At 39.6% G+C, this 14,379-nt stretch overlaps 1 protein-coding gene across 1 annotated transcript in view; it reads right to left on the reverse strand.

Annotated features, from left to right (window-relative positions):
* The window catches only part of LOC129111068 (sodium channel protein type 4 subunit alpha-like), a 138,462-nt gene that overhangs the window by 15,473 nt on the left and 108,610 nt on the right, over positions 1 to 14,379 (reverse strand). The window contains exons 23-25 of the mRNA XM_054623362.1: positions 11,678 to 11,798; positions 1,261 to 1,415; positions 318 to 491 (exon numbers count right to left, since the gene is read on the reverse strand). Of these exons, the coding sequence (XP_054479337.1) occupies positions 318 to 491; positions 1,261 to 1,415; positions 11,678 to 11,798 (450 nt within the window). The remainder of the gene's footprint in view (positions 1 to 317; positions 492 to 1,260; positions 1,416 to 11,677; positions 11,799 to 14,379) is intronic.

A 14,379-nucleotide genomic window follows, 5' to 3' on the forward strand; every position in this document is an offset into this window, starting at 1 on the left:
AGTCTGGTTGAACAATTGGACAGAGTTTTGTTCTCCATGAACTAAACTAAACAACATCTTTTAGTACAGATGACTTTCTTCAAGAAAAAAAGCATCATTCATACAAAGAGAGTCGTCCTCTCAGACATCTAATGACTTTTCAACAGAAGTGTACATGAAGATATTTGTATTTTCTTGAAGCATAGGTTCAAATGTTTTCATGTCTGTCTTAAAACGATACTCAAATGCCCATGTGTACATTTAAATCAATGTAAAACAATTAACCTGACAGATAAACCATCAAATCAATCAACCAATCAAACATGATAACGACTTACATCGACGATGAGGAAGTCAAGCCAGCACCAGTAGTTGGTGAAGTACTTCTTGAAGCCGTAGGCGAGCCACTTGAGCAGCATCTCCAGGATGAAGATGTAGGTGAAGATCTTGTCTGCGTACTCCAGCACCACCTTGACCACCTTCCTCTGCTCGATGTAGATGTCCTCGAAGGCCTGAAGGGGGCAGCAGAGAGCGAGCGTCAGGGATGTTTGTTTTACATCTGATCTCACTCCGAAAGTAAAGGGAACTAGTATAAAGTAAAGTTAACTAGTATAAAGTAAAGTAAACTAGTATAAAGTAAAGTAAACTAGTATAAAGTAAAGTAAACTAGTATAAAGTAAAGGGAACTAGTATAAAGTAAAGTAAACTAGTATAAAGTAAAGTAAACTAGTATAAAGTAAACTAGTATAAAGTAAAGTAAACTAGTATAAAGTAAAGTGAACTAGTATAAAGTAAAGTAAACTAGTATAAAGTAAAGTAAACTAGTATAAAGTAAAGTAAACTAGTAAAGTAAAATAAAGTAAACTAGTATAAAGTAAGTAAACTAGTATAAAGTAAACTAGTATAAAGTAAACTAGTATAGTAAACTAGTATAAAGTATAAAGTAAACTAGTATAAGTAGTATAAAGTATAAGTAAACTAGTATAAAGTAAACTAGTATAAAGTAAAGTAGTAAAGTAAAAGTAAAAATAAAGTAAAAGTATAAAGTAGTATAAAGTAAACTAGTATAAAGTAAAGTAGTATAAAGTAAAGTAGTATAAAGTAAAGTAAACTAGTATAAAGTAAACTAGTATAAAGTAAACTAGTATAAAGTAAACTAGTATAAAGTAAAGTAAACTAGTATAAAAAGTATAAGTAGTAAAGTAAAGTAAAGTAGTAAAGTAAAGTAAAAGTAAAGTAAAGTAAAGTAAAGTAGTATAAAGTAAAGTGTGTATTTCTGACCAGAGCTCCAGAGCTGAGGAGGATCATGAAGATGATGAAGGACTCGAACCAGCTGTGCTCTACGATCTGGTAACAAGTCTTCCTCAGTCTCCACCAGGTCTGACCCAGTCCTGCTGACGTGTCCACGTCACAGCAATGGAACCTGGAAACGCAGACTGAGGACGAGAGACATAAGGAGAGAGAGAGAGACAGAGAGAGAGAGAGAGAGAGAGAGAGAGAGAGAGAGAGAGAGAGAGAGAGAGAGAGAGAGAGGGAGAGAGAGAGAGAGAGAGAGAGAGAGAGAGAGAGAGAGAGAGAGAGAGAGAGTAGGAGAGAGAGTAGAGAGAGAGAGAGAGAGAACAACTTGTGATTCATTCAAGTAAAATACAGGAAATAAACTAAAGTGAAAACAGTTTATGAGTTTATGTAGTTAAGTGAACTAAGGTACATTTAGTAAAATGAACTACAATGAATTGAGTACAACAAACTACAGTTAATTAAATAAAGTGAACTAAAGTTAAGTAAATATAGTGAACAATATTATAAAAGAACAGCTTAACATAAAATAAAATACAAAGAAAGAAAAAAAGAAAGAAAATAAATTTAATGAAATAAAACAAGATGAAATAAGATTAAATAAAATGAAATAAAATGAAATAAAATAAATTAAAGTTAAAATAAAATAAAATGAATCAGATTGAAACAGTGGGTAAATAAAAAACAAGAACTGTATTATGATCTCATGTTATGTCTAAATGAACCCTCCTGAACTCATCGCTCTCTTAATCAACTGGAGCTTGTGTGCGTCTCGACCCAGTGCCTTGCTCCAGGGCACGCTGGCATCACCGCCACAAACACAAACCTCCTGTCATGTCTGCTTTGTTGTCGACCACAGATGACTCGGAGCACTGAGTGCTTCGTGTCTCCCTTTGGTTGGGTTGGAGGATGTATTTATATATATATATATATGAATAAATAAATATATAAATAAATATATAAAATATATATATAGTGTGTGTTTCGAGGCGTGTGGTCTTGCGTAACTTCTGACTCTTTGACAGATGTTCAGATTCTGAACATCCCTCTCTGTGTGAGTGTGTGTGTGTGTGTGTGTGTGTGTGTGTGTGTGTGTGTGTGTGTGTGTGTGTGTGTGTGTGTGTGATGATGCGTTAATGTTAAATTCACACTTAATTTCCCAGCATTCCGTACTATGGGACGGATCTGTTTTTAACATAAAACTCATGACTTTCCTCACTCAAATGTCCCTTTAGATTTCTTTATATTTAGGGAGAAAATGTTTTTTCTAAACTGTATGACAGTAAAATATCCATCAGTAGCAGTTTTTTAAATTATAATGTATAATAGTATTCTTAATTTGCTGTCATCATTTTAGATACATGAAATTAAAATGCAGCATCATATATTTGGTATCTTTGATAATCTGAGCTACAATTTACAACTCTGATAGACGGGGTTTTGGCAAACGGAAGGCAGAACGTCAGAAACAAATTGATAAATTTATGTTTACATTTAATTACTATTATTTGTATTATTATTTAATACAAATAATTATTGAGATTTCTTTTATATTATGGTTATGCATATTTTTGTATCATTTGGATTATTATTATTATTATTGAAATGGGGAGAGACATACATTAAATGTGTCATAACTACGAGCTGAAATATTCTTCATACTCTATATATTTATACATGAAAAGATTGATTTCACTTTATTATCAGAGTATTTTTTCTGAAACTTAATTCCAAAGACACACACTGCTTCACAAACATCACAACAAAACAAACACATATTGATAGGTGCAATTCCTGCACAAAAAAACACATTTCTTTCATTTTTAATCAGATGCTCATTTGTTCTTATAGTACTTTTCTATTCTTAATTTTTTTATTCTATGACTTTGGCAGTGCTTACTTTTATTTTTCTATTTTCCCAAGTATCTTTATGGTAACCACTAATTATCATACAGGACTGAAATCTTCCCACAACTTCCACAGTTTCAACGTTCAGCCACAGACATTTTAATAATCATCATATTACATCACGATCTTAATTTAACGACGTGTTCTTCGTCACTCTCTAACAGAGTAACTGTCTCTGCCGGCTGAAGAAGACCAGGATCTGTGTTTCTCTGCTCTTCACTCCGCTGATTGCAGCGTCCGCCTGCTTCCATAATTACAGCTCTGATTACCTGGGCTTTCTGTTGCCATGGCTACTAATAGGCCCCCCCCCCTCCACGCCGGCTGAGTAATCCAATGAAAACAAGCGAGTAGTAATCCGACACTCAATCAGCCCACTTGGCAGAGTTATTATCAATGTGTGTGTATGATGGTAATAAACCCTTCTGCTGCAATGAGCTGTCATTGAACGCCTCCTTCAGGACGCATTGATCCCTAGTCGATCGGTACTCAGAAAAAGACACTGCTGAACATCTAATGTCAGCAAAACCAACATGGCCGTAACAGGACCTGAACGCCTCCAGGAGCCTGAGGATCCTCCAGGACCTGAACTCTTCCAGGACCCTCCAGGACCTGACCCTGACCCTCCAGGACCCCGAGGACCCTCCAGGAACTGAAGGCCTACAGGACCCTGATGAACCATCTTCTTTTGTATGATTGATGTCTAAAGACATGTTTGAGTTCTCTCTACTTCTAGGCATGATTGTTCTGTTTCCATAGAGGAGCAGGACTTTTATTTTGAAAATCAAGGCAACAGAGAGAGCTTGTGTTTCAGAGGGTTGAGGGTACTGATATTGGCAAGTGTAATTTTAAAAACGATATCCAGCCAAAGCTCTAATTTGACTGTTTGATCTGAGTTCCGTGAGACTGCTGCCTTGTGATGGACGGACCTCATTTGCATAAAGTTGGGGTTGAGTCATGGTTATGCAAATTCAGATATGGCGAACGCTCAGTCAGCTCTCCTGCTCTCCGGTTCGTTGGTTCAGACGCCGAGGGGCCACGTTACACTTCGCTCATCTACGCCTTGCTCAAGGGCACTTTAGCTACAAGCTGTGTCTGCTGCAGGAGTCACACCTGAGACCCTTTCAGCTGCAGGAGATGCTGCTGCTGCTGCCATACACACTGCCCACTGAGGCAGAAACACACACACACACACACACACACACACACACACACACACACACACACACACACACACACACACACACACACACACACAGATATTCCCTCTCAGTCGTGTGCCGTTCAGCTTCACAACATTAACCAATGAGTTGGCATTTAGAGGACCAATGGGGCAGCTAATGTAACGCCACAGATGTGTGTGTGTGTGTGTGTGTGTGTGTGTGTGTGTGTGTGTGTGTGTGTGTGTGTGTGTGTGTGTGTGTGTGTGTGTGTGTGTGTGTGTGAGTGTAATGATGGGAGTTAATGAGTATTCGTGCCACAGTTAGTGAATCTTTCTCCCTGGCGAACAGGACCGAATGTTTTCTCTTCATTTGATTTCATGTGTTTTTGTGGCCACAATATGTTTTCTGATAATAACGTTTATATCGTTAATGAAAACTTCGTGAAATATATTCAAAAACAACATTATATAATATCATTTGTGATATCTTTGTAGAAAAAAAAGAGTTGAATAAAATGGAATTATAAGCTAAAAACTAAAATATTTTTTTTCCATTGACAAAAAAACTAACATCACATAATCCAAAACCAGAGATGGATGAAGTAATTTGATCCTTTACTGCAGAAAAAGTACTAATACAACACTATGAAAAACTCTACGAGAGGTAAAAGTGCTGCATTTAAAACCTTGCTGTTGTTCGGATGAACTTTTTGTGAAATTAAATGTGAGTGTAAGTAAATAATAGAAATATTCTATCAAAAGCTATAAAAATGTGATAAAATACTGGATGCAAAATTGAAAAAGTACTTATAATGCAAAGAAAAGACCTTAATGCATCAATAACTATAATAAAAACTCACAATACTCATTATTTATGTTATATACTCAATATGGTACTTTAGGGTCAGTACTTTGTGTATATTTTGATGCTCATACTTTTGCGCTTTTGCTTGAGTAAAATATTGAATGCAGATCTTGTAACAGAGTATTTCTACATTGATTTTACTACTTTTACTGAAGTATAAGATCTGATGAAACATCAAACTCTCCATGAACACAACATATAAGTTAAAAAAAGTTGCGTTATTCCTTTAAGACTTCCTGCTCTCCTGGTTTTCTCGGATCAACGTGCACAGAATGCCTTTTTAATCACATCCTTCTTTTAAATTCGTCCTGAAGGAGCCGTTGTTTTCAGGTAAAAGCAGGACGCCTGGGAGCGAACCGTTGACCTTCATTCATCTGAGGAGTCTCTCGTTAGCGCTGCCCGCCGACGACCTTTCCTCCCGCGTGATGAATAATTAGCGGCGGGGGAGCGGCGCCATTCAGGCCGCCGCTCGCACTCCGTCTTGCTGACAGCCGGAGTGCGAGCGGCGGGGGGGCTCGCTGCTGTTTTTGTGCTTCGTAATCACAGCGTGAAGGAACACACAGAGACACGATCCTTCATCGGACAAACAGCGGCTCTGTGAGGAACATCAGCCACACAAACCTGCACACGCACACACGCCGAAACAATGTCGCTGGTGTCTTCAAGTTTTATGCTCTCCAAGAACGACTTCACTGACCTCCATGGAGATCTTTTTCTAACAACTAACACACACATCGGGTCATTTGACACATAGCACACACAAGTGATCAATAACAGCAGGACTCCTTCTAGAAATGTAACATCAGAGTTCCTGCTCAGGAAAGTAGAAGACAAATTTCAAATCTCGCAAGTTTTTGATACTCAAAAAGAACAAAAAGAAATGTAAAGTAAACAGGCCCTATTGTGCTATATTCCGGGTGTATATTTTTATCTCCAGTTACAGTTACAACATGTTTACATGCGTTAATGCCCATAATCCTCCTTGTTTTTCTCATCATTCTGTCCTGCAGCGCCTCTTCTCACCCTCTCTCTGAAACGCTCCGTTTTAGCTCCTCCCTCCAGAAAGCAAAGTCTGCTCTGATTGGTCAGCTAGCCCGCTCTGTTGTGATATGTCAACGTTTCACAATTAAAGCAAACTCTTCAGCTCAGTCTCTCTCTTTTGTTGTTTGAGGGCCAAACTAGCCGGAAGGAGTTTTACATCACTTCTGTAACATTGTGACCTCATAAAGTTACATTATGACCTCATAAGGTTACAGAAGTGAAGGAGAGAATTCAATGGAGCCATTTCAGGAGCTCAGGAGCTTCTGGGGGGGGGGGGGGTCTCGAGTCAAGTCTGCCTTTTACATGTAAAAAATATATATAACACACTAAAGGAGAGGGAAAAAGTGGAAAAGCATAATAGGGCCACTTTAAGTTTTTATATAGTATTTTATTAAAGAGTCCGATGCAAGACTAAACTAACGGACCGATTTGTTTTTCGTCCCCTGATACAAACATCCTGGGGCTCACTACAACTTCCTGATCTGCAAACACACACACACACACACACACACACACACACACACACACACACACACACACACACACACACACACACACACACACACACACACACACACACACACACACACACAGCTGGTGTCTGCCTGCTGTTGTTAGTCAGTTTTTCTGGCCTAATTCTTCAGCAGCTGGCCGACTCACAGGAACCACTGAACACACACACACACACACACACACACACACACACACACACACACACACACACACACACACACACACACACACACACACACGGTAACACAGTGCTGTGTCAGCATACTGGTGGTACTGGTCCAGTGTAAAGGGACCGATAGCTGAGTCAGGAGGGAAGCCAGGCGGCAACATGCAGGACGTACGATTCTGTTCCTGTACCTGAAATGTGTTGATAGCAGCAAGGTCATCATCATCATCATCATCATCATCTCTATCTCACTTCCTGTTCTCTATCTTCTACTGTTAATCTCATTATCACTTCTATTCTCATCTAATGTCCTCAGCTGTCCTTCTCTGTCTTTTAGCAAAAAATACTGTTTACATTTTTAAATGAAGGGTGTTGAGGGAGCAAACTAAAGTTTAAAGTCCGGTTAGTTTTTGCAGCTTTTTTTCACTTCACTGTTTTATAATTTACACATTGACTGTAAGTGGACGTAGTTGTCGTGACGTCACTCATTGATTTGTGGACTGTGGTTCTGAAGCTTCGAGTTTGGCAATTTTTCAGTCACCATCTTGTTTTTTGCAACCAGTGAACAGGAAGTGACCATATATGGAGTGAGGAGGAGTGACGTAGAGACGCCGTATACGTCTCTGGTGTGGACCTGTCAATCAGTGTGTAGCCCCGCCCTAAAGCATCCCCTGCTTTATGGTCTGTTTGACTCTAAATGGAGCATCATTTACTAAATGAACATCATGCTGTATTGAAGAAGACTTGAAACTAGAGATTGAGACCATAAACTCATGTTTACAATGTTTACTGAGGGAATAAATCAAGAGAGAAGTAGAGTCATTTTCTCATAGACTTCTATACAACCAGAGGAGTCGCCCCCTGGTGGACACTAGAGAGAATGCAGTTCTTATACTTATCTATTATCTTCCTTTCTCTTCCAACATATCTACTTTGCTTTCTTTTCCCCCACTTTCCTCTGTCATATCCTTCTTTCTCCTGTTCTTTCACGCTTTCATGTTTCATTTTACTTCTCTTCCCCTCCACGTCTTTGCTCTCCTTCCTCTTCACCAACCCGTCATGCGTCTCACCTGCCAACACCGATGAGCTGATGATAAAGCTGTGCAGCTGAATGAGGCGTTTTGTTCGTGTTTCATCCCTCTTTTCTCTAACCGGCTGATCCGAGTCCAGCTGGTGACAAACGTCGGCCCGCTGTGAAGGACTCTGCTGAATCAGGAAGAAGCGGGCGGCGTGTTGGGACAGTGGCGATGGACACATCAATCTTCTAAATGAATCAAAGCTAATTCAACATCTGCCGTTTGGCAGGCGCTTTCATCCCCAGCTCCTCGTGAGGGGAAACGATTCTCTGAGTGAATGTAATGTAACTGGTGGAGGCTGATAGAAGTACCACCAGGAAGTTATTAACACTGATACCTGCAGCATGCAGCTCTCTATCCTCCCATTCACCTCTTTATCCTCATTTTAATCCTTTGATTACGGTATAATGTGTGCTGCATCTTTGATTTGATACGTAACAATGTGGCACTCTCTCTCTTTGATGATTTTATCTTTACTTTATTGTAATAAACTCCCCGCATGCCTGCTAACTCTTTTAAAATTTTAATCCCATTTCATTTTTTTACTCCTCTGAATCTTACACAAATGTTGTACTTTTTACTGTAATTTAAGTACAGTTTGCTGATGACATACTTGTAATTCTGTAAGGTTTTGATTGCAAGACTTTTTCTTGTAGTGGAGTATTTTCACAGTGTGGTATTAGTACTTTTACTGCAGTAAAGGATCGGAATACTTGTTCCACCACTTATGTACACAACAGTAAAGAACCAGACTCCATTTGGGAATGCAGATGAGAATTAGACTGCATGACTAGATCTGGCACATTTACATTGTAGATAATGTTAAATAATGTGCATTGCCCCTTCTTAAATAAAACAAATATGCACTAAGAGGGGAGTTAGGGTTAGTGGATGTCATTTTTCTTGTTCAACATCAATAAAAATGGGTACAACCTTAAAGACGACACCAGTATGGATACTTCCGGTATCAATAACCTGTCGACAATAGTGTTTGACTCTAAGATGAGCCAATTTTAGTCCATAAATCTGTTGTCATGTCTATAAATATGAGCCTTGTCAGGAGGAAATCACAATTTTTTTGAAGTAAAAAACATCAGTTTCCAGATGGAGGTGAAAATCAGGTTAAAATGTCGGTGTGTTCTGGTTTAAATGAGCATAAACTACGTGTGTGTATTCATCATCCAGTAGAAGAGGTTCTGTGAATTTGTCAGCTGCACATACTGTATGTTTCTCCTCCCAGTCTCACTAATGTAATCACTGCAGGTGCTGGGGAGGCTTTTTAGTTGTTTTTGTTCTTCAGAGAGGGTTTTCCAGCTGGCTGGCCCAATTCTGTCTGAGCATGTTACCTCACGTTATCTCTGAAAGTCAAACACCGACAACAGTTTTAACCGTTGTTTCTCACAGAACACTGATCTGGAGTCAGATATATATTTTAGCCAAAACAGAATCCAAAACATACACACTACCTTCATCTTCTCCTTCACTGCTCTTATGTCTCTGTATCGTGGACACTAGCTGAGCTGAACCACATCGAAGACAAATCTCTTTGCTCCAGGATGCCGAGTCAGGAGGGAAAAGGTGTTTGTTTAGTTTAGTCAGTACACGATCATAAATCTCATGGTGAGAGTTTTGGGGCAAGCGGCTGGTGTTACGGGCTCGTGGTTAGTGGAACCATCCTGTGGCTCACAGTTAATAAAACCCTGCAGCGAGAAAGATGCGTTCTCCAACAACTTAATGTCTTACTGAGAGGCCGAAGACAACTTGGAAAATCTAAATTCAATCATCACAAAATCAATGATGCATTTTGACAAACTACACCAAACGAACTAAAGCAGAAAAAATTGTTAGAAGACTGTATTGTTCCTAAAAAGAACATCAGAAAACATCAAACTTTCATGCCACGATAAATTAGATAAAACAAATCTCTTTATATGCCCAGAATGTGTGATGTTTGTTTTATCAAGCTGGCTCACAAGACACCCCAAATTTATCTAAACCAGGTCCATAATACACCTCATACTTAGGTAAAATGATACCTCAATGAATCTAGCAGATTCACATCATTGTGATTTTTACATCCTTAAATCCACAAAAAAATCATAAATTATGGATTAAATCAATGTTTTATACTGTTAATCTACAGAGAAACCAAAATGAATACAAATGAATTGATCTCTACATTAGCAAATTCAAACACAGCCAGATCAAACAACCATTTCCATTTTCTTTATCTCATACATATGAATATTTCAGGGTTTTGTTGAGACATTTAATGAAATATTTAATCAACAAAAACTGAACATAAGTCTGATGAAAATTGTTGAATCCTGCCTTGCTTCAGTTCTTCTTTGGTTCCTCGAAGACTTACAGAGTCCAAAGACTTAAAAGACTTGTTAAAAAACTAATCAGCACCTCTAACATATCTTGGAACATTTGCTCAGTTGATCTGATCAAACTTTTTAAGCAGAGCTCACAGAAATGCATAATTTGTAGATATACAGCTGCGTGTCATCTGCATATAGAAACATAAATAAATGTTCTTGCAGTTCTTTGACCACCAATAAAAGATAATGCGTCATCGGTTATCTCAGCTCTCTGGGGATCTCATTTCATTTCTAGGATTTCATTGGTGGTTGGTCGTCCAATAGGACTCCAAACTGGGTCTAAGACGAATCTCCGTACTCCGGGAGGAAAACCGGCTGAGTCAGGAAGCAAAACAAGGTGTTTGCCTTTCACCTGGGTTAGTCAGTCCAGGACCATAAATCTCAAGGTGAAAGTTTTGGGGCAAGCCGGTGGTGGGACGGGGCTAATGGGGAGTGGAAGCCATGAGTTTACAGCTTCAAAACAACAGATAAAAGACACCCATTTGTCAACTTTCTACTCATTGCAATTCTGCAGAATTTGTATGACCTTTTGAGGATGTTTTTATCACCCAAAAGAACACCACATATGTTCACATGTAGAAGGAGAGTTGGAAAAGAAATAGTCTGAACGATGACCTTGGAAAGATTTTCAGAGAGTAGGCGAGTGTCTCCTCAATGTCTGAAATCAAATTTAGGACCTTGCGTGGTTTCTTGTGGTCACAAAGCTTTTATTTGCTGACTTTGCAAATGTAGCTATCTTATATTTTTTCGTGTTAAGACGTAATGTCATGTAAATTCTTTGGATTTGTGGGGTCTATTAACATGTGTATTTTAAATGTAGAATCTATAATCCCAATCCCATTTCTGAAATTAACTATTGCATCCATTTCTGACCAATCAATTAATATTTTAGTCAATATAGATGTTTGAATATAGTGAAGATACCAGAGGAAACAGCGGGAAAAAGCAACAAATTCTAATATTTTTGTTGGTATTTGACATTTCTGCTTGATATAAGCTAAAGTGTGTAGGATTTAGAGACATCTAGCAGTGTTGTTACATTAACACATCAATGCACAATTGTACCATTTAAATAGACACTGGCCCTTTAAATCAATTAGCAAAAATGTGGTTAGTTAATTGACTTAATTTTTCAGCACTTCATTTCTGGCTCGGAAACTCTGACATCACAAGAAACCTTCAAACTCTGTAAAAGTGTGTGTGTGTGTGTGTGTGTGTGTGTGTGTGTGTGTGTGTGTGTGTGTGTGTGTGTGTGTGTGTGTGTGTGTGTGTGTGTGTGTGTGATCTTACAGGCTGGGAAGCAGTTGTCGGGGTCCATGGCCTCCTCAGCCATCTCTGAGTACTCGTCCTCTTCCTCTCCAGGTTTCCTCAGGTCCACCGTGCTGCCCTCTGATAGGCTGATGACGTCTTTCTGCTGAACGAAACAAAAGGGAAACAACCAATCAGATCCACCCGTCTATCACTGACTCATCTAATCTAATCTTATCTAATGATCCAGACAGTGGCTCCAAGTCAAGACTGACAAGTCCCAAGTCAAGTCTAAAGTCAAGTCTAAAGTCAAGTCTAAAGTCAAGAGTAAGGATTCTCAAGTCTCGAGTCAAGTCTGTCAAGCTCAAAGTCCTGAACCATAGTCAAGTCTGTCCAGTCACGGGTCAAAACTGAAAAGTCCGTAGTCAAGTCCCAAGTCAAGACTGATGATTCCCAAGTCATGTCCCATGTCCAAACAGGCAACTCCCAAGTCATGTTCAAAGCCAAGACGGACAAGTCCAAAGTCAAGACTGACAAGTACCAAGTCATGTCCCAAGTCAAGACTGTCATGTCCAGGGTCAAGGCTGAAAAATCTCAAGTCAAGTCCCATGTCAAAAAAAGCAAGTCCAAAATGAAGATCAAGTCAAGACTGACAAGTCTCGAGTCAAGATTATCATGTCCTGAGTCAAGTCCCAATCAAACAAAGGCATGTCCCAAGTCATTAAAGTCGCGGGGGAGTCCCAGGTCAAAATAGACAAATCTCAAGTCAGACTGACAAGTCCCAAGTCAATCCAAGCTGAGACACAATTTCATTAAAGTACAGTACTGTAAATGCACTTTGCACCAGTATTTTGTACAAAAATGTAGCTGCATGGCCCTGAAGACTGAGACATATGAGGCTTTAGACACACACACACACACAATACTTGTCAGTAGTACTTAACAGTACTTGTATAGTATGTAGTATCAGTACGTGGTTCTTGGTGATATTCGGTATCATGTGCTTGGTTTTGCAGCAGTCGGAGCTGAATGAGTCAGACTGAACGTTACGTAAACGACAGGAGTCCTGGCTGAGGATACAGAGACGGATCACCTTCAGAACGCTGCCTCGCTCCGCCAGGAAAACTGCCTTCTGTTCACTTTGACTCTGAGATCTGGGCAAAAATCCACGTCAGGAAACCCCCCACCCCCTCCCATCTCAGCTGACTTCAAAGGTCCCTGTTTGCTAAGCATCATGGGAGTTTAAATTTACAAAGGGACGAGGGAGATGGAGGGATAGGAGACAGGTTTTCTGCTGAGAGCTGAGGAGGGAAATTTGGCAAGTTGTGTTCAATGTCTGGACAAAGACACAGCAGGGGTGTGTGTGTGTGTGTGTGTGTGTGTGTGTGTGTGTGTGTGTGTGTGTGTGTGTGTACAGGTGAACCAACTACCTGAGTCAACAGCTAACTCATGAATACATTCAGAGTCTGGGAACAGAGCGGCCGCTGTGACGAATGCCAGCCTTGGACACACGCACACACATGCAAAGGTGAAGCCAAACGGACATGAATACACACCTAATCTCTGACACACACGTACACGTGAAAAAGATGTGCACACACAGACTGGATAATTTAACACACACACACATGCAGCAGCAGCAGCCTTGGGCTGAAACCCAGACAGTTGACGTCCATAATGAGGGGTTTAAATGTATTTCTATTCATAAGCTGTTTCTATTGTGCAGCCACAGAGGAGCTGAAGGCAGTGAAACACACTCAGGGCCTGTTAAATAATGAAACACATGTAATCAGATTACTCTGTCAAAGTAAAAGAGGGAGATTTAAAGACGTTTATCACCATTTGGGTCCTACTTTTATTGGTTGTCGTCAGAGTTACTGTCAGTAACTACAGCAATGAGATCAAAGTTTGTGTAATAATTTACCTGTTTGACATTCTGTATATAATGAGTACTTTACTCCTTTGAGTACATTTTGCCAGTGTACTGTGAAGTATTTCCCAGTTAACTATACAGGAAGTGGACGTAGTCATCGTGACCCATTGGTTTATGGACTGACGTTTTTGCCATTTTGGCCGTCGCCATCTTGGTTTTTGATTTGCAACCAGTGAACAGGAAGTGACCATATTTGGTCTTAGGAGGAGTGAGGTAGAGACGCCGTATACGTCTCTGGTGTCGACCTGTCAATCAGTGTGTAGCCCCGCCCTAAAGCATCCCCTGCTTTATGGTCTGTTTGACTCTAAATGGAGCATCATTTACTAAATGAACATCATGCTGTATTGAAGAAGACTTGAAACTAGAGATTGAGACCATAAACTCATGTTTACAATGTTTACTGAGGGAATAAATCAAGAGAGAAGTAGAGTCATTTTCTCATAGACTTCTATACAACCAGAGGAGTCGCCCCCTGGTGGACAGCAGAGAGAATGCAGCTTTAACACAGGAAGCTTTGGCTTCACTTGTCAAAACTCGACATTGCTGCCTGCTAGTGAAACAGAATATTAAAGACCGAGAATGTGATTTAAAAGAGTTAAAAAGATATTTTTCATTTTATCTTGACTGGTCTTGTACTAGTAACTGAGCATTTTTAGACTGTGAAATCACTACTTAGACACATCTTTCCATTGTGTCTAAGTGAGTCACTAATGGGGACAATCATTTTTGAAATTGGTCCAGTATTTAGGGAGTGTGTGTGTGTGTGTGTGTGTGTGTGTGTGTGTGTGTGTGTGTGTGTGTGCGTGCGTGC

This window comes from Anoplopoma fimbria, chromosome 21 (genome assembly GCF_027596085.1).
Source record: "Anoplopoma fimbria isolate UVic2021 breed Golden Eagle Sablefish chromosome 21, Afim_UVic_2022, whole genome shotgun sequence".
Classification (NCBI taxonomy): Eukaryota; Metazoa; Chordata; class Actinopteri; order Perciformes; family Anoplopomatidae; genus Anoplopoma; species Anoplopoma fimbria.